Source organism: Amblyomma americanum, chromosome 1 (assembly GCF_052857255.1).
Source record: "Amblyomma americanum isolate KBUSLIRL-KWMA chromosome 1, ASM5285725v1, whole genome shotgun sequence".
NCBI lineage: Eukaryota > Metazoa > Arthropoda > Arachnida > Ixodida > Ixodidae > Amblyomma > Amblyomma americanum.
In genome coordinates this window covers 94,721,307-94,744,756 of record NC_135497.1, presented here as the reverse complement: position 1 = coordinate 94,744,756, position 23,450 = coordinate 94,721,307, and the positions used below count along the sequence as shown (strand labels likewise).

The 23,450-nt window shown below is 51.2% G+C and overlaps 1 protein-coding gene across 1 annotated transcript in view; it reads left to right on the top strand.

Annotated features, from left to right (window-relative positions):
* The first annotated feature begins 4,011 nt into the window (after nucleotides 1-4,011).
* Nucleotides 4,012-23,450, top strand: part of LOC144112468 (uncharacterized) — a 60,913-nt gene continuing 41,474 nt past the window's right edge. Inside the window, exons 1-2 of the mRNA XM_077645320.1 lie at nucleotides 4,012-4,049; nucleotides 5,586-6,065. Of these exons, the coding sequence (XP_077501446.1) occupies nucleotides 4,012-4,049; nucleotides 5,586-6,065 (518 nt within the window). The remainder of the gene's footprint in view (nucleotides 4,050-5,585; nucleotides 6,066-23,450) is intronic.

The following is a 23,450-nucleotide window of genomic DNA, read 5'->3' as shown; positions in this document are numbered from 1 at the left end:
GTCATCGCTTGATGAATATAATTAAAGGATAATAATTTGTTTTCCTCTAGAAAGAAACGACCATGCAAGTTGAAAAAAAAAACATTTTGATCGCGAAGAGGGAGACATCCGCGCTTACGCGCGCTCGTACTGCTGTCATTAAAAGAATTGCAATAAATATCTTGACGAAGTGTCTGAAAATAAGAATTTTCGGGATGATTATTGCTGCTCTGATTGATTTATGAAATTTATTGGTTTTTGTCTAAAATTTCTCAAACTTGGCGCGCAGAACAATGTTTCACTAGCTTTACTGGCCTTTATCATCAGCAAAGTGAAAGAAACTAGAACCGCCAAAATTTTATGCTACGTGCTACCCGAAGTTAATTTCAGTTAAGAGATAAATTTCAGCAATATATTTTACAGGTGAAGGAAAAATGCTGCGAAAACTAAGAAAGGATAGAGCAATTAGTGAAGTAATTTAGTTTATGAGTGTTTAATGTTCCAAACCGACTCAGGCTATAAGGGACGCCGTAGTGAAGCGCTCCGGCAATTTCGACCGTCTGCGGCTCTCTTACGTACACTGACATCGCACAGCACACGGGCCTCTAGAATTTAGCCTGCATAGAAACTTGACCGCCGCGGCAGGTATCGAACCCGCGTCTTTCGGGCCAGCAGCCGAGCGCCATAACCACTCAGCCACCGTGGCGGCCTGTTCACTTCGGTAGTCTGGCGTGTATCTCTATATGTAAATAATACTTTACGCCAGCAGGCACGCTGCCGCAATAAAAAAAAAGGCATTGTGCTTCACCTTGCATGAATAGTCAGAACCATTAAGGAAATGTTGCATAATGCCGACAGATACATATTTATGTGCATGGTTTTCTTCGCGAAAAGTTACTGGCTATGTATTAATTATGAACTAATAGTTAATAATAACTGAATAACAAGGAAAGCACTTGAGAACAAAGCATAAATGTTTTGTTGCAGGCATGTTGCCCGCATGGTTTCGTTATGCGCCTCGATTTACAAGGGCGGAGCAGCAGAGTACCTCCAAGTGCCTCTCTAAGTGCTCCTCGGACGAAGCTCGTGCAACAGCACGCAACTGCGACAAGGAAAAAGAGCTGTGCATATATCCAATGTTCAACGCGCCTCCGCGTTAACGAACGCACCGCTCGGTGTGTTCCCTTCGTCATCGTACCAAGACGCTGGGCTGCATAGCCAGCCCTATACGAGGAATATTATTACAGAGTTTAAATATGCCCGCACGTACCAGTCGCTAGACATCAGTCGTGACGATGGCTTGGCGGTGACAGCGACGCTGTCGACTCCTCGGCGCTAGCAATTTCTTGCGAGACTCACTGCCTCAACCGTCAAAAGCATCGCACGCTGTGTGGGGTTAAGGTCGCTGAATGCAGGCCGCAGTTCTTTGTGAGGACTTGGATATCGGAATCGGGAACGGGATCCATCGTGTAACGTTGGTGCAAACGTAAACGAAGTGACGACGGCTGATAGAGGCCTTCAACGTCCGGCCGCCAGCAGACAGCTTTCATATCGGCTCCTGCGCTCCTGCCAGCAATCACGGAGTCTTCGTTTCCATTTCCGCCGCTTTACGTCACTCTTCTCCGGCGGTAAAAAGTTTTGCAACTTCGAATCCAAATCTCGCAGCAATAAATGCAACTTTCGCTGCCGGACAGGCAGCAACAAAGCCACAAAATTCCGAACTATGGGATTTTGCTAGAAAAAAAATTTGATAGTGTTGTCCTCAGTGGCCCTCTAAGCGATGCGCAACTGCACTGGCAGGTGCGCTGCTCCTGTCACAGCCACGCGCAGGGATTGTGCGACTCATGCTTCTCTGGAAGAGCTCCTGAAAACTTACCCGAGTTACCAGCAAGTAACCGAGTAACTCGGGTAAGCTCGCCCAAGTGTCCACACTTTTGGTTAACGCTTTCTGTACACACTTTCCGTGGACGCCACGCATGGGCGAGGTAATGCTCATGGCTGTGTATGTCGTTGTCTTCAAGGCAAAGGAAGAGCAAAATGTCTCTTTCAAACCAACAAAGGTTTGATTTGGTACGGTTTGGTTTCAAACCAACAAAGGGGGAAGCGCCAAGGAATTCACCTAGGGAAGCGCCAGTCGGAATTATTCCCTGCTACCGTTACGTCAGGACATTGTCGTGGCTTCCGAGAAAGCAAGGTGCCAATATATCGCACGATATCCGGGTTTGACTCCGCACGACATGTCTGAGCAGACTCGACCATCCAAACTTGTCAGTTGTGTTGCGAAAGATGGCGCCACAGCCCCCGTCGACAAAATACACTGCACGGGTGCGGTCAGTTAACCCTGTGTGAGAGCCCTGTGCCGTTGTGTGCCTTTGTGTGCAGCCATGACAGCCGCTTGTATTGTTCTTGCCAATGCGTATTATTGTGCCAAATCAGTTAATTTGTGGATGATGCCGTTCCTCAAAGTCTTCATTGATTGATAGTTCGGTCTAGGGTGCGACATAGTGCAGAAGGAGAGGTGGCGTTATTATCAACTTTATTTACAAAAATATTTACAAATCGACCACGATGGCCGCTGCAAACTCAGAACAATTAAACACTTCCGGCCAGACCTTGCACCTGACAGAACTCTGTCAGCCTAATCGGTACTAGATAGCGCTAAGCTTAGCTTAGCTTAGCCAGGACCAGCACCAAGCTTGAGCCTCTCCGTTGTCTATTCCGTCTGCCTGCCAAAGAGCCGCCTGTGGGGAAGGCACCCAATGAAATCCATTTCCGCCCAATGTTGGGGCACGACACGTGTATCAGAGGCCGGGTCGCCGACCCGATGAAGGGTCCGTCTGCCGAGAACGGGGAAAACGTAACAATGATGGCGAGCATCGGTGGCCGACTCGGCGATGGCCGACACCTCGGAAGCGGCCGTGGCATGCAATCAACAAAGATGGCAGCGGCAGCACTTCCCTTCCACGGGAAGATAACTATACCACTGGCACCTTCCACGAGAGCACAAAGGAGCAAGCCTCCCTGGGAAAGCGGGGAGGCATTGTCCCCATGTCCCGAGTCCTCCGCTGCTGCCTACAAAGACGCGCGCAGAAAAACACCTCCTAGCGTGCAATCAAATTCAGCGCTCCCGGCTCTCTCCGAGGAGATTTGATGCTAAACACGGTCGTTATGACGCCCGTATTCTTTGCTGCGTACGTGGAAATAACAGATGCGGCGCGTTTCTCTGTCATTCGCATTACGCTGCAACGAAGTTGGCTGTTCTTCATCGTGAAAATGTTATTGCGACATTGGTACTCGGTGTCTTCAATCAATAAGTCATTATAGTATGCAGCAGGCAAGTGGTGGCGCATATTGCTCTTCGGTGTTCGGCGTTCTTGGCTGAAAAAGTGTAGGATTTGCTCACCGCGTACACTGTTCACCGGTTTCGCGAGCACATAACTGGATTTGTGCGCGTTGCTCGTGCCAGAGTAGTCCGTTGCGGCCTCCTCAAGTTACTCGTCAGCACATCTCGGATTGATAATTCAGTGCTGGGTACTGCATTTGTCGAACTACAGCCGAGGTTCAATATAGGATCACGCCAGGTTTCGGCCTTGAGGCGTGCATAATGCAGCAATTGGACTCGCACTATGAATCAAGCAGCGCAAAGGACACGATATAAAACATCTGGCTTGCAAACACGGTGTCAGGTTTGCGCGCTTCATTTTGGAGCGCCTTAGTTTCGTGACATTCGTTTTCCACTAAAGCCTCGATTAGTGAAATCAGAAAAGGCTTTGCAGCCGTCACTAAATTCAAGATATCAGAAGCAAGCTTCTATTGTATTCAGTCATGGAGTGATTTAAAAGCCCGGGGATTTCATTTCGACCAAAAGGACAAGTCGCCCAAACAAGCGACATTCAGCTTCTCCGTCTTTAACTGCCATGTGCTAAGTGCACCCTAATAATGTCGAGGGTCGAGACAGCCCTGAAGCATTTAGGACGATATTGACTTGAGCTATATCGTTCGTCAAGCTTGCATATGAATTCTGCACGAAACATGGAACTGCCCATCATGACTGTGAAGCAGCAGGTGGTGTACGCCTTCGTACCTACAACGAAGATAGAGGCATAGGACGAGTTAGGCAAGGAGAAGGTGGAAAGTATCCAATTTTTTTGCCGTGGAGAACAACAGAAAACGCAGAGCGAATATTACCGACGTCACGACTGCTGGATGAAGGCTATATAAGTCAATGCGTGAGAAATAAATGTGTAGTTCATGGGTTCTCCAAATGGGTTTTGGAGCCCTGGGGTTGCTCGGTGTGCTTTTTGGGTTCCCCGAGCACATGAATTCATGCATGCCACAACCACCACCTTCCCTTTACCCGCTTTATTTTCGGACTAAGCATAACGTACAGCTTGTAGCAGACTGACCAAATTTACAGCCAGTCATTATTGATTGAACTTTAGCGTTTTTGAGGAGCCGCGCGTCTGCATACTCTCTGCTGCATGCGAGTGAGGCATTAACAAACATTAGCGAAGAGACGCGGGGTTCCGCAACGCCTCTTGAAGACGGTTAGGGTCCCTCGGGGCTAGAAACTCTTGAAAATATAGTCGTGTTTGTTGTTTTTCTTTCGTCGTTACCCGTGGCTCCATGTGTGCAACTATATATGATGAACTCCGATCTTTCAGCTTTCGACTGGGACACCATCACGTTGTCACCGTTGAAGGTTTTGTAGTCGTTGAAGGTATTCTCTGTGGGCCATGTGTGACTTAAATTTCACTGCATATTTCAACATATTTTTGCTTGCCAGGCGTCTGGGGCGCCCTGTAACATTATTAAAATTCCCAACTGCATAGCACCGACAGCTTCAGTCTCGCAGGCAGCTGTACCCACGGTGCTCGAAGCTTGGGTGTACCCCCGCTTGCGATAACGCCAACCTTCGAATAAAACAAACGAGTTGTTTCAGGAGAAACAGCATCCCAGAACCCCGCTACGTACATGACTGGCCTTCAAAAGGTCGACAGTCGCGAGTTTAGCATGAGAGATCCGTGTGTTTTCTCATCTGGATAGAGATGTAGAGCGTTTTATTTTGATACATCCTTTGCTTCGCTATGTCCAATTTCACTACAGTGGAGAAAAAAAAAAACGCGTGTTTATGGAAACCCGATCGGAACCCTGGTTCTTCTAGAGTATACCAGTGTCTTCACTAAGCACAGCAAGCAGGTTTACTGCATGGAGGTCCTACGGCAGTACGTACCACAACGTGTCTGTGTATCCTTCTTAAAGAGCTGTCAAAATACGGCTGCGCCGGCAGGTATGATGACCACATTGGCTGCGAGTGCACCATGTGACCTCTGGTGCGCTAGTGAAGAACAGAAAAAAAGGAGGGGAGACGCGCGAGGCAGGGACAAAGGAAGGAGCCCAGCCCGCTGCGGAGAAAGAGGAGGCCCGCGAAGGCCGTACCCCGGAAGGACGCACGTGGCGGCGCGCCACGTGTCCGCGAGGTGGTGCGCGCGGCGGTGGGCGTCGGGGGAGGAGTCTCCCGAGGGGGAGCGGCGGCACCGCCCGCGCGCCAGTCCAGCTCGGACGGCCGGCAGAGCGGACCAGTCGCTCCCGGTGTGGTGACCCAGCGGATTAGCGGAGGAGCGCGCGAGCCCCGGCCCTCCGCCGGCGTGTGACCGACAAGCTCCGTGTCCGCCGGCCTCAACGGTGGAGCCCGCGCTTTGCTTCGCCCCGGCGGCGCCGTGGACCTTGCCGGAGCGCGTGCGCGAGCCCCTCAGCGTACAAGTGTGCAACGAGGGCCGCTGGACACCGTGGGAAGCTGTGCTGTTTCCCCGGCGGGCCGAACTGCCGTTGGCGGCCGCGGGCCGCGACGGCGCCGCCGAGCGGCCCCGGAGCGGCAGCGCGGTGCGCGCCGAGCGCCGCCGTACTTCGCCCAGCGCCACGGCGAGCGCCGGTGAGCACGGCGCCGAGACGCTCGACCTGTCGCCTGCCGCCAGCGGGGCCGGCCGCAAGCGCGACGTGAACGGCGCCATGGCCGTGGCCCGCGCCGCCGGACAGCCTCCGCCGGCTTCGAGCCCCGTCTACGCGGGACGCTTCTCCGTCGCCAGGTGAGACTCGCGCCGACACCGAGTCGGAGCAAAGCCGCTTTGCTCCCGCTCGGTCACGTGTCGCCCGCGCGGCTGACGTCACCGCGCCGGACGACCGCGTGTCACGATGCGCGTACAGGGCCAACTGACAGCTCTTTGGGACCAACTGACGTAGAGTGTTCCATCGTGTCCGCATGGCACTGGCGGCGCTACGTTATTCGCTACAAAATACTGATACCTCTCTCAGAAATGCCCCTTTCACGGGGCCGCTGACGCATAATAAAAAAAAAATGCGGATGGAAGCAGCAGACGGTGTGCACTTTTTCAGTAGCTATATCGAAGAGAGAGGAAAAATACAGGTTACACAAGCAAGAGAAGGTGTCAAGTAAGTTTCCCGCGAAGAACAACAAAAAACGTAGGTCAGGTGCGCGCATTTACGACACCGTTTACTGGCGCGACACGCCCCCTTAGAAGTATGAACCGCGCACAGCCAGCGGAATTCAGAAACTGCACGAAAACCGAACCCGCGTGGCACTATATCAAAATTATGGACTGCCGTTCCGGGACAAAACTATGTGATGAAGACTTGCTGTTCTTCAGCACTGCAATAAACTGTCGAATAAGCCCGTTTTAGTGTTTCCCTCTGAGCGTGGTTTAAGAAAATGTTGGCTGCTGCTACCAACTGTTTTTTACTACAATGTTACGCAATGTACTAATACGCAAAGAACTTGACATATTTACTTATCGAGAACTCTGCTCAGGCCAAGCACCATGTGCGGTAGGTGCTATAACAACATAATGGCTGCAGAATCGACAGTTGTCAACAACTGTCCATGAACCAGCTGTCCGCGACGTAACCATGTCGTGGATGACAAGTCAATCGATATTGGAGAGCTTTGAGTAAAAACGTTTAGCCGTACCTTATACAGTTTACCCACCAGGGACAGCTTTAATTCGTGGCAGCATACTTACTAAGCCACTTATGTGGCCGTCAGTGGTATTGTACACTGGCAAGAATATTCCTGAGAGATAAGTAATACGAGTTCTCCACGCGCAGCGCGATAGTGCAGAAAGACACGTGTCTGTATTTGCTCCAAAGCCTCGGCATGAGGGGCACTAATTTCATTGGTAGTTTGCGAAATGCATGTAATTAAGTGTTGCAAATTCAATAAAAAATGTTTTTTTTCAACCGTTCACTTGCATAACACGAAACTACAGCTAAAAAACGAGGCGGCTAGTCTCTGCAATATTCCTTCCTCAGTTATGTTATCAGAGTAAACGGCTGTGACCACTTCGCGTGTTTGGCCCATTGCACCAATGTCCGGCTTCGGCGCCCTAGAACACCAGACTAATCGCCGTTGAGGTAAAGTGCCTACTCTAATACACTATATAGTCCATATCCAAGTATTCAGCCGGAAAGATCTACAAAGACGAAACCCTATTTCGGCCCTCTGTATCTGAAAAACGTAATAATGCAACCGGTGCTTCAAAATGCTTTGCAGCGACCGCTGTCGTTACAGTGCCTTATCATGGCGATAACGAGACCATACGGTATATACTGCGAACAACGTGTGCGCAGATCGACCCGAGGGGTCAGGTGTGCCTGCACCTGGCCCCTCGTAGCCATCTGCTCGTGCGCTCTTGGGGAGTGATAAAATTTACTGATTAGTGGTTTCCGAGGAAGGAAATGGCGCAGCAACTGACTCACTTCTCGGTGGACACCTGAACCGCGTCGTAAAGAAAGGGATAAAGGAGGGAGTGAAAGGAAGAAAGAGGTGCCGTAGTGGAGGGCACCGGAATAATTTCGACCACCTGGGGATCTTTAACGTGCACTGACGGGTTCGAACCAGAGTACTAGTGGTACACGGTAAAGCTATGCTAAAACGTTGTACCACTACAGTCGTGTGCTGGATGCTCACTGTACGCATGCGCAGTCACATTCGGGAGTGGTAACGGTGAACAAAAAAAAAAAAGGTCCTGCCGTATGCGCATGCTTGTCGATCATGTGTCGGGAGCGGCACACATTAATGCAAAGCTAGAACTTTATTGTAGCTGCTCGGTTCGCCTGATTGTGTCCGGTGCCTACGCATAAAAATTAGGACTCGTTGGTCACGCCTCTTAAACCGCAGCGAAAAAAAGAAAAGCCAGCTAAACTATGTGGTAAGCACTTCGTAACGCTCTCGCGATTAAAAGCTGATACACATTCAATCGTAATACCGTGGCCTTCACTATAAACGCAGACCCTTAGCGTCCCGATGCTGTTTTTAAACAATGCCTGCAACCCAGTTCGCGCAGGCATGCCTCCAAACTTTTTGAGTTCACAGAGCGCTAAATTCGACGCGAAAGAACAGTGCCATAGAGGGCGCAAGAAGCGTGGCCCTGCATCGGGACGCTGGCGGGAGTTAAAATGTCGCTAACACTCGTCTTACGGGCCAGCGGTATCGATGTCTGATGTATTGTTCGCACTCCTTTGTAGCGGAAAAAACAATTAGTGTTAGCATGTTGTCCTTTCAGGACTGTCGTCAGCGGTGATGATGATTAATGATTGGTTTTTTGGGGAAAGGAAATAGCGCAGTATCTGCCTCATATATCGTTGGACACCTGAACCGCGCCGTAAGGGAAGGGATAAACAGCGGTGGGTGAAGTTTCATTTTCGTGACCTCCGTGAAGCAAGGAATTCCTTCCCAAAGGACGAATGACTTTTATGACACGCAGACCGTGAAGTGCCGCATTTGCTCTACTTACTGTCGGAAGCTAATAATGGTGCATACTACGCGATCTTAGACTGAACTGCATCGCAGCGCCAAGATTCCGGAATTTTTGGTAGGCAGGAGCGCAACGAATTTAAACGAAAAAACTGAGATGCCTGCGGATCTACAGACGATCCTCTCCTCTGTTCTCAGTGGCCGCCGCGGTAGCTGAGTGGCTATGGCGCTCGGCTGCTGACCCGAAAGACGCGGGTTCGATCCCGGCCGCGGCGGTCGAATTTCGATGGAAGCGAAATTCTAGAGGCCCGTGTACTGTGCGATGTCAGTGCACGATAAATAACTCCAGGTGGTCTAAATTTCCGGAGCCCTTCACTATACGGCGTCTCTCATAGCCTGAGTCGTTTTGGGACGTTAAACCCCCCATAAACCATCTCCTCTGTTCTCTCGACACCAGGCACAATGCACTTTAGTCGAAACCTTTGTTGAATACGTTATCATTACTATCGACCGCAACATCAAAAATTTTGTAACGATGCGAAACTTTTAACGTTTTAAATCACTCTCGGAACGTTCGCGAGCTTAAAACGTACTCATAATAAGTTGAGAGGCTGCATAACGAGCTTCGCAACTAGCACAAAAGCGCGCGGTAGCTGAACCGTCTTATACTAATCAACAGACGGAAACATGGGTTTCGGTTAGTGCGAACACTAAGTAGGTTTAATATAACGTTGCGTGACTGCACGCGAACACGCGGCGGCCCACAACGCAAACCTGCTTGACGAGAATTTTAGTACGGCGTTGCGTGTCGCCAAACACGATAGTCCGCGGCGTCACTTACAGTTTAAAAAAAACACCAAAAACGAACACTCTAAGCGACCGAACACAGGCAGCTAGCCCCGTTTACCAGGGACAGTTCTCTCGCTGGGTTGTCTCGGGGAAAAGACTTCCAGAACGTGAAGAAAAAGAAAAGGAAGCATGAAAGATTCCGCACAGCTTGACACCAACTCATTCAGAACCATTTCCATGATGGTAGAAGGTCACGTCTTTCGTTTGGCCCCGGGTGGCTTCAGATAAACAGCATTGTTGTCTACACGCAAAGTGAACGTGCTATACGAAGGTTACGTTGTATCCGGTCTGAAATCGACGCCCGTCCTGCTCCAAGTTTTCCGCCATCTTCCACGCTGACCGGGCAATCAACTCCGATACTCCGCACAGCTTCCTCTGTGCAATCTGCGGCGCCCACTGTGGGTTTTGCACCCAAGTTCACTGCGTGTATACGTCGGTCAACGCCGCCTACATGTGCACGCGCTAAACACAAAAGGGTTTCCTGGGCGTGGCGGGTGCTTCTCATGTGCAGGGGCCTGAAAACGAAACAGGCGCTCGCGAAGATTGTGAACTTTGTGGCAGTGTGATCCATGCGGGCCTTACAGCGGATGCTCGAATGGAGCGGGAGCCGGCTCGAATGTGCTCTTGGAGACGGGCAGAAAGACGTATTGCTCTCCTCAGGCTCCTCTTGCCCTTCAAGAAGGCGTTTGAACTTGCTCCCCGAGGCGGCATCAATCAGCTAGCCATATCGCAATCAAACCTGCACTTGCTCGCGCCGAAAGAGGTTGGAAAGTCTGGTATAGTTTATCCTGTTGTAGATATCGCTGTATGCTTGCAAATAAGGAGTTGTGTAGTTTCGCTTTCAAACCGCTGATTCGCACGCTCAAAAGGAGCAGGGCCTGGCCTACGGCTCGACAATGGGAGGTCCCTTTTATTCTCGCTCAAAATACGCACAAAGAAAGCGTACACACAAAAAAACCGGATGGCCTGGGAACCTCTGGTTACGTCAGTGCCAGCACGGTACTTGGTGTGTTTGTATGAACATTTATTCCCTCCCCCCCCCCCAAAAAAAAAAAAACTGCGCATACATCTTTCAGTATAAACGGTATGAAGTCAGCGTGAAGTCAGCGACTATGCTGATTCCATTCTGCCTCTTGGATGTCTAAAATGGTGTGGCGGGTTTGTAAAGGTGAACTGGAATCCTGGCTGAGCCCATTCTTACCATCGCGCGAAACACCGCCAATGGTTCAAAAGTACAAAGCGTCGGAAAGAGCGCTCTCTCCAAAGCCGTAGGGCGCTCTATAGGCAGGTCGTGGCCGCACGGAGCTACAATTAGCTTCATTAGAAACAAAAAGAACGCGACGATAAGTTTTCTAGCCGCAACTTCATCAGAAATACTCCCCAGGGCGCTCGCCGCTGAGTTCCCGTGGAGAGCCTCGTTATTCACGGACAGAGCGTAAAATAGACGCCACGATTTTCCTTTTCTCTTCTCCATCGCTTTATTTCTTGTTAGCCGTGACTCTATTTAAGCGTGATTGACAGTTCTAATTACGCTCCGCTTATTTAGTGTCCTTCGGACGCCCAGCCCACGGTTTCAGCGATGAGTTTTTCCGACAAGAGGCCGTCATCTTCACACGTGTCCGAGGTGAAACGCCGCGGGGCGAAGTCCGAGGGCCGAGCGCCAGTCTTCAGGGCTGAAGCGCCGACGACGCGTTACTTCCCCCTGCTCTTCGTGCTCTTGGCGATTCTGTCGGAAGTCGGCAGCGCGCATTAAAGAGAAGGGCCGAGAGGCGGAGGGGGCGCATCAACGCCTATCAAGAGCTCGAGGAGCCTGATGGTCGTTTCACCGAGGATGTTGTAAGCGCGGTTCCCTTTGAGGAACCGTTCTCTTCTACGGCTACGCCGTCCCCCGCAGTGGGCAGCGTGGCCGGCACTGATGGAGACCCAGGCCGCGAGGTTTCGCCGTTTACTAAAGGAGGATGGCTTGCGATCCTCGGTTCCGGTGCGTTCGGTCGCCCCGCGTCCGAGCCATCGTCGCTGCCTAGCATTGCACCGTCGAAATCGCCTGAGTGGAGCCCAGGGCAGGAATGAAAAGACCCGCAAGCATGGCGCAGGGTTTTCCACTCTCGGCGACGTGTCGCAAATTTTAAAGAGGCTCTGATGCGCTGGTGGCGTTCCTTTTCGTGGCTGCTGCTGCCCCGGAGCAGCTATTGTCGCGTCAACGAAAACTAACTGCCATTATTGTCCTATTTACTTGTACAACAAGAAAAAAAAATAAGGCGCTTGCCTCTGCATACTATCGAAAAAAAAGGTAAATAAGAACGTCGTGAAGGGTACCGGATCGGCTGTGTTACCTTCCAACACGGTGTATTCTCTGACGGCAGGGAATGCACTGCATACAGGATACTAATAAGATAGCTTCGACGAAAGGTGTTTGAGAACAAAACCTTTGACCCTGTGTCCAGGGTCCTTGTACCCTTGTTTTTAGCCTTTGTGCAGTTGTAATGCTCGTTACTTGTGAGGGCTCGCCCGCTGAGTGCCTTACAATCATCCGGTCGCAAGGCGCAGAGTGCGGCCACGGATACGCGACGACCTAGCAAGGCGTAGAAGCAGAACTGTGAGAAAAATGAAACGCCACACAAGAAAAAAAGAATGAAGGATACGAGAGAAGATATAGAAAAAAGGCAAGAGATGCGCTTTACAAAAGTATAGCCTTTGTCAAAAGTAAGGAGCCCGAGGGGTTTTCTTCTGAGCTGTGTACTGGGGCGCTTGTAGCATCCTTGGAGGTTTCCGAGGGCTGAGCAAGAGAGTTCCCCTTCAAGAGATTTGGAACGCTTGCAATGCAGAAAGAGCCACTGGTGAAGCACTGCATCAGAGCTTCACCACTCTTTTTGACTGTATAAAAAGGGGCGAGATTATGACATCAGCTATTTTGAACATGGTTGTATGACTATAGTGGCTGAGTCCAGGCGGCTGTTTTGCTTACGATTCCTAGATTGTGTGACCATATGTTCGCAACTAACCAAACTAAATGAAACTATAACATTCACTCTAGGTTTTCGGGCGCAGCAGTAAAAATGTATTCGCTGCAATTCGTCGCCGTCGCGTGGACTTACCGCGCATATCCTATCCGTATAGCACCCATGTGCTTTCCTCATAAAGAGGGCGCTCTCCCGTCGCGGAAGCTCCTAACTGCCGTCAGTGCAATGGCGCAACGCATAAAAGCGCCGCGCAAATAAGTGTGCTCTCTGTTCACGGGACATTACTAATCTTAAAGGCAGCAAAGCGGACCTGTTTCCCCACGTTTGCCGCACGGCCGCCTGAACGAAGAGCAAAGTGCGCATGTGCCATCTGACACGAGTCCACGACCTCAGAACATGTAAACAGGGCCTTATCGGTCAGGAGGATAGGGGAATAGTGGGCGTGCGCCGAACAATAACCAGAGGGGCGTTTTCGTTCTGCGCATGCGCACTGGCGCGCCGCTATTCCCCTGTCCCCCTGACCGAAAGCTCTCCGATACCCGCGATTCTCCAACGTTTTAATTAAGCGTTATATGACCAGTTGTTTTCTTTATCACGACTTTTTATAAGGTGTCCCGCGGTAAGAAATTAAGAGTAAAGGCAGTTTTGAAGGCATCTGAAAATGACGCGCGCCTACTCACGCTAATGGCGTATCTCTTTATTTGACTGTAGTCCGCCCCGACGTCAGCAGCCACGCAGAGCAAGTTGTGCGCGCCGCGTCGCCGCTTTTGGTCGTATTTTAGTTTCATGACATGCATGACGGCCTGCCCCCGAGGTGAGGAGGAGGCCCGTGACGCGTGCACGGCTCCGGTGTGTGGGCTATCGTCGACGTAATTAGCGGCGATTTCGCCGAAAAGCGTGACGACGAGTTTCTACCCCTGCGGTGAAAAATGAGCGCACGCCTTCGCGCGGCGCTCGCGGAACGTCTTCAGTAATGGTGCTTTTCAGAGCACGACAAACTCGCGCCTGATTGGCCCGCGCGTTATCGCGTTCTGCGCCGACCGCGTATAACGAGCCCACCGAAGACAATGAGCGCAATCAGGGCGGGGGGGTGCAGCGAAGGAGCAAGAGCGCCACCACCGCCCTCTGCTAACCGCGGAGCCGAGAGAGATGGTGCACCCGCCACCCTGATACGAGCGCCGCGGCAATTTGTCCCATTGTTCGGACCACTTTTCGGCCCAAAAGCGGCCGCCCCCCCTTGGCCCCTGCGGACGTTCATTCACTATAGCGCGCCAAATGGCCGCGCGATCGTTCGGGGCTGCTCACGCGTTGGAAGGCCGACAAGGACACGCTCTATTTTGAGACCCCGTAGCGCGGATTCCCCGGTGGCCGAAAACAATGCACCCGGATATAAACTTCTCCGCATTATTTTCTTTGTTTCACGCGACCACGTGCCCGTAGCGAGCTTTATTAAAGTTCTGCGACTGACGGCGCCTGTGGAAAGCGTCCGAGCGAGAAGAAAGGCTCGCTCAGAGTTGACCGCGCATGCATTGCTCGAGTCTCAATCGAAGCTGTGTTTTAGGCCGCAAACGAGATCTGGCACCTGCGCGCATGCTGTTTCTCATCGCGCCTGTGTGCGCTCCGGGTTTCACGCCGTCACATCCTGTGAGCCGTGACCCTGGTGAGGACACGTATCGTTCGCCGCCTCAGCTTGTTTAGAGGCTTCCGGATTCCGTGCCGAATTGGGGACTCATCAGTATACAGTGCATGCGGTGTGCGCGCACAAACACAGTTGTGAGGCTGTTGAATGATATTCAGTACCTGTCCCGTGCACTGCCGGTTTCGGCGGCGCATCTCCGTTGGAGAGAGCGTGCGCAAAACCCTGCGAAAAATTTGTTCGCCCGACGAGGCCAGATAGAGCATGAAGTCTCGGGCGGCTGCGCGGTGATCGGCGTTGCAGTGTGGCCGCTTATCTCTAACCAAAGGTCAGCGGCAGTTCTACCGAGCCCACGTCCGTCCCAAGATCAGGCGTCTCATCACGCGCTTCTCGCATAAATTTGTTGATGACAAACTCGCTGCTCGCTCGGTCAGTGTACAGTTGACCTCGCGCACACAACGTGCACTCTGTTCGAGGAGCGAACGGACTGGATCCCCCTCATCTCCGTGTCAAGCGCTGACGGCGCCCGGAAACGGGGGACGAGCGCCTATAAGCCGGGGACGCCCACCCGGCCCTGGTGGCCTCTCCGCGCGAGGTGTGAAAAGGCTGGCCAGCGTCGGCCGCGTAATTGCGCTCATCCATCACGCTCGCGGTCCATGCGACCGCTCCGCTCTGGCCAGCCTCCTCGTTAGCCCGGGTCTCCGACCGGCGTCGAGCGCTGCCGCGCGATCGCCGCTGCCCCATGGAGAGCGTCTATACGCTGCGGTCTATCTCTGAAATGGAAAACTTGGGTCCCCCAACCGCACTCTTTGAATGGCCCGCAGGTGTGTGTGCTCGTGGAGCTGACGCCGAGGCGTGGGCGCTCCACTTATCGTTTCTTGCTGGTATGGGATGCGCAGCATTTGTCGGGTTTTTTTTTTCCGCCAGGAGAGGAAGAAAAGAGAAATCAGGATCGTTAACACGTGTCACTCTTGGCAACATATGTCACCATGCGTAAAGCAGCTTGAAATGCTCAATCCCGACAAAGGGGCTGTTCGCAGACATGGAATGTAATCAAAGGAATTTATTTACTTTTTAAACTTGTAATATAAAAATTACTCTTGTTGGCTTTTTAATTTACTAGTATAATGAATTCCTCTGGGAGTGTAATTTCGCAGAAAGAGTAATTAGTTACTTTCGAGATTGCTTTGAAATTGCCGAGATTGATCCGACAGCAGAAGCGATGCGCGGAAAGCCTGGGCCATCGAATCTGCGCACGCACTGACGAGTGGCGATGGGGGCAGGACAACCGCCGCGTTGGCGCCTATTCGAACAACGGGCAAGTAATTTTGCCATGTATGGCTGGGTGCATGGCTCAGTGAAACTTGTACTGGTGATTCAATGTATGTGTGCGTAGCACTGTCTTTGAGGGGGTGTTTGTGTGCGTTCATAACGCATGCTACACACTTCAGTACGTATACAGAAGTCGCGGTGCAGTGATTTTACAGCAAGAGGTGTTAAGGGCATGTTTCCCGATTCTGCTGCGTTGTTGGCGTCGGCGTAGCACCGCGCCACGCTGATTGGTCAGAATGGAGTGACGTCACGCATGTCGTCATGTCAATGTGCGGCGCACCACACTGCTTGCTCAGCCTACACTGATGTCACGAATTATGTCACTGCAATGCGCCATGCTGAGAGGTGCGAACACAGTGACGTCACGAATGACAGCTAATGGCATCACGCACACTCTACCTGAGAAGAAAGCAAATAATAATGAATAACAATATTACATTCACCACAGCAAACAGCTCTCGCTGAATCTCGAGTTATAAAGCGATTACCATCCTGTGAGTTTTTTTTTTTTTCGGAGAAAAGCGCGTCACATCTCGTGTACGAAAGTAACAGATTAAATATAGGACTCGCTTAAACCGGATGTGTATGCACAAGTGCAAAGAGTTTTTGAAAGCACTTTCGTGCATCTACGCAGCACAAATTTTTCAGAGACTTCTTCGCAATGCAGCGACATGTACGCAAAGCAGCGTAACTGAAACAGTGTCTTTTAATGTTATCATAGGTCGGTGTTATCGATGTGAGATTCATTCGGGCATATATATGGTTTAGGAATCCGTACAAACTCTAGCTTTTATTTGATCCCTGAATGACGTCGCCCACGTAAAGCTATACATTGATGAGCTTTCGTGCCTGTGGTGTTCTCGCACAAAGTAAAACCATGATGCTGGATCTTTATTCACCGGTCCCTCGTTGTTTCGTCTGACTCCGTTGTGTCCCTATACTAAGGTCCTCTTCCTCCGTCACCTCTTCGGGACATGCGTCTCCATCTCATTTGCTCCTGTTCTGTGAACGTGCAGGTAGTTAAGTTCCTTGCCCCGTACACAATATTCTGCTGCTTCTGAATCTTGCCAGAGTTTGCTGATCATTTTCAGAAAGTGCCGCCTTATTCTGACCACAAGCGGTTCCCGTAGTTGTTACCACTCCATACCGCTTATTTCGCTTCCCGTAGTTAGCGACAAAATAATTACATCATTGATCTCCCATTAATCAACACAACAATTAAAAATATATCTAGAAACATAATGCTCCTCGGTTTCGGCGGCTGTTGGCTTCCTTCTTAAGCGGCGCGTAGTTGTGACACTCGTTTTACGGAAGTCAAGTTTATACTACGGATAGAATTCGATATACGTGGTGTTTCCGTCAGTGAAATTGCCGCCGTTGTCAGCTCAACAAGTTCATGGTAACGCTGCGCAAGTCTGTCATGCCCTGCACAGTGCGTTGGTAGCTTCTTCGCCTTTGGCAGCTATATGGGTTAACGCCCCAAACATGCACACGGGCTTTGAGAGACTCTCTGTAGTGGAGGGCTACAGATTAATTTTGTTCACTTGGGCTTTTTTTTTTTTAACTTGCACTGACATCGCGCAGCACACCTTCGTTTTTGCATTTCGCCTCCACCGATGTGCGGCCGCCGCCGCCGGGATTCGATCTCGCGACCTTGGGCTCAGCAGCCGAATGCCGTGGCCGCTAAGCCACAGCAGCGTGTGGGTTCTTCGTCTTACACGAAGTGAGTTCGCACTTCAGGTGTTTAAGGGGGCCATACTGGTGCAGACGAAAACTAGGGACAATACAGGTTTCCGGGTGATCAGATCGCTGTAATTTGGGCTTCGGCCCAAAGCATTGCGACACGCACAAAACGGCATTGTTTCTGACGCTGCGTGTCTTGCGTATACCGCAAAACGCAACAGCCGACGCCTACCGGCAGTTGACGTGGTCAGCTTTCATCCAATTCCCTCGTTACTGCTGCAAAGAAGGCGGAAGGCCCAGCATAGCTGAACGCGCAATAGCAATATAGGCACCGGCATGAACCAGCACGCCCTCCATGCGTTTTAAGATTCGTGGCGCTTGAATCGCGTTCTGAGCTATGTTAGATGCGCCGGCTCCTACAAGAAAACCTCCGGCTCCTTGTACTTCCCTGGCGAGCACATCGCGCTAGCAATTTACGCGCACCGAGCGGAGTAAAACTTGGGATAAATTCCTTGCAACATGCACAACACGATTCCTTTGCTTATATACATACCAGCTGTCCCGGCTAAACGTAACCAAAAAAATTAATAAAACACAGACTACTTATTCGTGTTAAAAAAACAACTGTGCGCTGCTGTGAGTCGTGTAGCCTAGCCTACAGAATCTTTTTTTTTTTCGTTACGAAGACCAACTTAGTTAACTTTTCAATATCGGCCTAGGGAAGGACGCGTCAACTGAAAAGTTGTACATCGTGGTGAAAAATAGCACTTGTCACATGCTTACAACGAGGCACAATTTACGTAGACTTTTTCTTTTTCTAACCGGACTCATTAGAGAGCCCGCGAAATACAAAAAACTAGCGCGTGATAGCAGTGCTATACTTCAGTCCCGAAGTAGAGCTCTTTGAGATAAAAGTACGCTTACCTCCGGAGAGGTGCCCCCGACGCGACTTTGCGTTTGCAGTGGCCACAAGACACCCGCCAGCTACGGCTAACCCATTACCGAGCTTTCTCCTTAGGCCGTTAAAAAAATATTCGTAAATGGTTCCGAGTTGTAAACAAATATCCCAGTCTGCCGTTCTTCAACCCGATCACACTGACACTTCTTCGTGAATCTAATATTTAAAAAAGGTAGCTCATTCGTCTTTACTAATTAACCAACTCTGCAGAATGAAGGAAATACCACACGAATGATAAAACAGCACTCAGCTGGTTTCACCCGCTTAGGACAGTCAGTCTTTTTTTTTTTTTTACTTGGTTGCATTTAGCTCGGACTCATCCGATATATATTCACCGTCGACTGTCGTGTTCACATGCAGGCCACGTTCCCTGCGTGGTTCAGTGATGAGAAGAAAAAAAAGAGTTGCAGTTTCGCTAAATCAGACGCTATGTTTACGAGGGTCGGACTTCAATCTGTCCCGCCGCTCTTCAGTTTTACGAGGCTAAAATTGTGCGTTTGCTTGTTCGTTCAAGCGATCGTTTCTGAGGCGACACTGCGATCGACCTTCAACACGGAGGTGAGCTGCGCCAACTCCACCCGACTGTATACGCGCGCATGTCGGGAGCGGAGAGAGAACGATAAAAGCAACGAAGAAATACGATCGTATCCATGTGTGCGGACGGGGAGGAGGCAGACGGAGCGAGCGGTGGTCCTTGCGGGGCTTCCGATCGCGCGGCGCATTCCCACGCACCGATTTCTGCCTGTCCGAGCAGCGGCGGCGGTTTTCATCTGCGTCGGGTGCGCAGAACAAGATCGAGCGCGGAAATGGAAGAAGCCGGGCGATACACGCACCAAAGAAACAAACAAACAAACAAAAAAGAATGGGCGGAGGGTTGCGGCATCGCCGGGGACGCCTCGCAAAACTGCAAAGCGTGTTTTGCGAGGCTCCGCGCGCGGGTGATTAAACCGCCATCGATCTGGAAATGGATTAAACGCTGGGAGAAGAGAGCAGTCTCCCGCGTCGCGCGCCCGCACACACTGCTATACCCTTTCGCGCGTTTTTTCTCTCTCTCTCTCTCTCTCTCTCTCCATTTTTTTTATTGGCGTGCTTCTTCGTGGCACGCCGCGCGTTGCGTCTTCTCTGTTTTTTTTTTTTTTCGGGCGCGCCGCGCAATTTGCGACTAGAAAGGAACGCGAATTGCACACGCGAACGGAAGCGAGAAATCATCGGCGCATGGCGTGAATTTTTGTTGTTGATTTGTCTGTCCGCGCGCACGCGCGCGCGTGCAGCCGTTCCACGCGCCATTAGCTGCACAAAGCGCGCGCTGGTGTAACGTTTCGCTCGCTCGCGAAGTCTTTTCAGTGCGAGATGTCGCGTTCCAGACGCGCGTGTATATATAGGTGCGAGCTTCGACGCAGTCAGCGCACATCTTCGATCAGTTTAAACGGGTCGTTAGAGAAGGGAAAAGAGGCAGTGCTGTGTAGCGTTTGCGGTTCACATCGTGTACGAAAGCAGCACTGGCCACCGTCTGTGTTGTATTTTTTTTTATTTTTGTTCCACCGGGTTTTTGAAGTGGCGGGATGTATGACAGGCGCGGCCTGTCACTGGATGGCGCGCTGCTGGTAGTCGTAGCCACGGGGATGCAATTGGCACGTGCAAGTTGGCGCATTCTGCGATTACATGGTTAACCGATTTAGGTACGCTTTTTGGGATTAACTGCTGAACCGGCCTCGGGAGTATTCGTTACTCCAGAAAAGGGAGAGAAAAAAATGTAGGGTTTTGACGTAGTTAAACCGAGTAGACGCTCGAAAGCATATGCTTAGCCTGGTTGGCTCATGCTGCAACAGTTCAAGCGTAGGTTAAATTCGTGCCGATTCTCGGTCAGTCATTGATTTAACGTCGGCAGCGGATGGGGTGCTGGTCTCTTGATGGTCTAGGTTGGTTGGTTTATGGGGGTTTAACGTCCCAAAGCGACTCAGGTTATGAGGTACGCCGTAGTGAAGGGCTCCGAAAATTTTGACCACCTGAGGTTCTTTAACGTGCACTGACATCGCACAGTACACGGGCCTCTGGATATCCTCCTCCATCGAAATTCGACCGCCGCGGCCGGGATCGAACCCGCGTCTTTCGGGCCGGCAGCCGAGCGCCGCAACCACTCAGCCACCGCGGCGGTCTCGATGGTCTACAGTGGTTGGTGAGCGTATGAGTGCTTTCACACTAATAGCTTAGAGATAAGCAATTCGAGCTATTGTTTCGATGCAGAAGCAGCCTAACGTCAATGGTGTTAGTTTTTTTTTTATAGAGAGTTAGTGCCGCAAGTAAGTCAAAGTGGAAAGGGGACAACCAATTACGCACATTCAGTCTGTGACTAGAGCGACTCGATGAAGGGACTCAGAGGCTTGCACTGTGCCGATGGCTGTGTCCACCGATATGTGGATCGAGGGGACGTGCCCATAGACGAGGCCTTGGTCGCTGATCAGGCTTCGGACGTCGCTTGCGCTGGCTTGGTCTTTGGCTCGGTCGTCCCGCAGTTGTCCGAGTTCTACTTCGTGACGGCCTGTGCGCTGGACTTTTTCAACTGCCCGTTCTGTCTCGCTCCATTCTCGAAGTTCAGGGATTACCATCGGGTTATACCTCCTCGCGGCGTCCTTGTTGTCTGGTCAGCTGTCCCCGTATATACGTTCCGAGGCCGACACAGGACAGCACCTTGGAGCGTCTTTGCCTCCCATCGTCGTGTGGTTTCTGGATCGTCCCCCCACCAGGAGCGCTACAGTGTCCCTGGCGGTGAGGTCCTTGCTGATCCTCATGCCCGTGCCACACGCGAAAATTTAATGGCGTTAGCCTTGCTGCCATTCGCGACCTACTGAGTTTGCCACAACTCATTTGGCCGTGCAGTGCTTACTCTCGTCGCCCATTCCACACGCAGAAAAGCACGCACCTTTTTTTGGTAACAACTGCCTACCCAGTAGCGAATGTTTTATTCGTAACTTTCACTCAGATGAGCCATCTCTGCTCCGTTTTTGATGCGAAGGGCGCCATTTCTGCCCGCACTTCTGACAGACACTCTGGGCTTGTGTGCTGACATGCGAGTTAATGGCTACCTTTTCGACTTTTCAAGCAAGAAGAGCGCCATTAATTTTCTGCAAAATAATCTTTTATATTACTATTGGATGAGTGTGCAGATATATTGCTCTCATTAGCACTGTTCATATCCATGTGAAATTTTCGACTGCTTGTCAGGCGTTATCGTCATAGCGCCTTTTGTATGTGGACATTAAATGTGGACAGCTCCGAAAGTAATGACGTTAACAAACTTAAGGCCTTCAGCATTTGTCGCCATTTCTTGCGCGCGTGTGGCACGGGTGTTACTCGACACTCTCAAGACGTTGCCGCACGAAGGAATCGGCCCGCTGCTTGTGTAGCATGTGTAGCATGTTCTGGAGAGGGGGAGGGTGGGGTAGAGAGGTCTTCAAAGTTTTACCTTGTCTTTCTCTAGAGACGGAGCGCCCACGAGCGCGCTCTGAAATGGGAGGAAATGAACGCAGCGAACGATATAAACGGACGGCACAGCACACCGAACAAGCAGTAGCATAAATGTACGAAGACAAAAAACCCAAAGAGCTTATTTTTTTTTCTTTACCTGTACGAAAAAGAACTCCAAGCAAAAAAAAAAGCGTGTGTGCAACGAGCAGACGAATGGCGCGTTCACACTTCGACATTCGGCGGCGAGAGCGAACGGAATCCGCTGCCGCGGCAGAGATTCCGCCGAAATACCCAGCGGAAAGGCCGATCGGTCCAGGACCGATTTCTGCCGCCGGAAAAAAATCCGCCGAATCTCGTCAGCCAATAGGAAGGCGAGTACTCGCGGCGACAAACAAGGCGGCGCCCTTCGATGCATTCCGCCTCGCTTCGGACTGAATTCGTAGCTGTTACTGCCTTTTTCAACGCGTTCACTGGCCATGCATAAAAGAGCCAGCGGTCTTTCGCTTCGTCTCATCTCGCCCATAAGAAAATGTTTGAGTGATAAATTTGCTTTATTTTTTTTATTTCGGGTGACGATTCTTACCCTTTTAGGCTTAAGAGGGGCGTCGGTTTGTTGACAACAATGGTTCCCACCAGATGGCGCCACTAGGCGTTTAAAAAGTGAGAATGTTATAAATGGCATAACATCCGACAAAATAGGTGCATTTAGCATACGCAAGCGTGCATACGGTTTTGGTATGTAGAGAGCATCGATTAACCTCTTGCCACATCTGTGTACGCCGTGAGCAGACGACACACAGACGATGAGCGGCGACGCGGTGGCCGGGAAGTGTGAACGAGGCAGCATTTCGGCGGCCGCGGATTCCGCTCGCTCTCGCCGCCGAATGTCCAAGTGTGAACGCGCCAGAACAGGTTTCGCATTAAATTACGTCATATCGTTGATAGTCTGCGATTCGCCTTCCTGTCACAACGCGACTCACCACACTGTGTACCGCTTTGGGCCTTTCGAGTCACGGTTGCGCCTTGGAACGGCGGACGATGAAATCAGTTTTGTCGAGAGAAAGAGAGAAAGCAAGGAATGGCTTTGATTTGAACTTCCGCCTCCTTACGGGGAGCGCATGGCTCTAACATTTTGCGAAGACGAACTTAGGCGCTCGATTTGCGTTCAGCGCTCGTTTATTTGAAATGTCCAAGCCTAGATAGGATTCTTTTTCAAAGCTGCGCTCTGCATTAAGCGAGCTGCGCTCTCTACGAAAATGATGTAAATAATAACGTGCGTCGCGTTATAGTATACGACGCGCCGTTCCGCTCCATGGTTTCGTTGTGCCAAAATTCCTCAGCATCGCACCCGATAAAGTAAGTGTACAAACGTCCCTTCACTGCAACTTCAGTCAGCCTAAATTTAGCGGTGCCCCCACAAGTGTTCCGCGAGATCCGCGAGCCTATCGCCATGTGTATCACATACGACTACGGTCGCTGCAATCCAGCCCTTCGATGCGTGTAACAGCGGAAAAGGGACAGGAAAGCTGCTTGTTGAGCTTTCATCCCACAATTTTGCGACCAGTATGTCTGCACGCGAAGCGCTTGCGCGATCACAGCGCGGCCACTGAGTGTTGCCAGCTACGGGCGGAGGAAGCAATGCGCAGGTGGGACCGCTGCTAACAAGCCAAGCCAAGCCAAGGATGCGCCGCCGCAGTCGCATCGCATACGTCAGTTCGCTGAACGCGCTTCTGCGCGGCCATGCGCCAGGCACGCCAATTCCAGCTGTTTGCACAATGTCCTCCGCCTAATTGGCTGCGGCTGCACCGGTGCCATTGA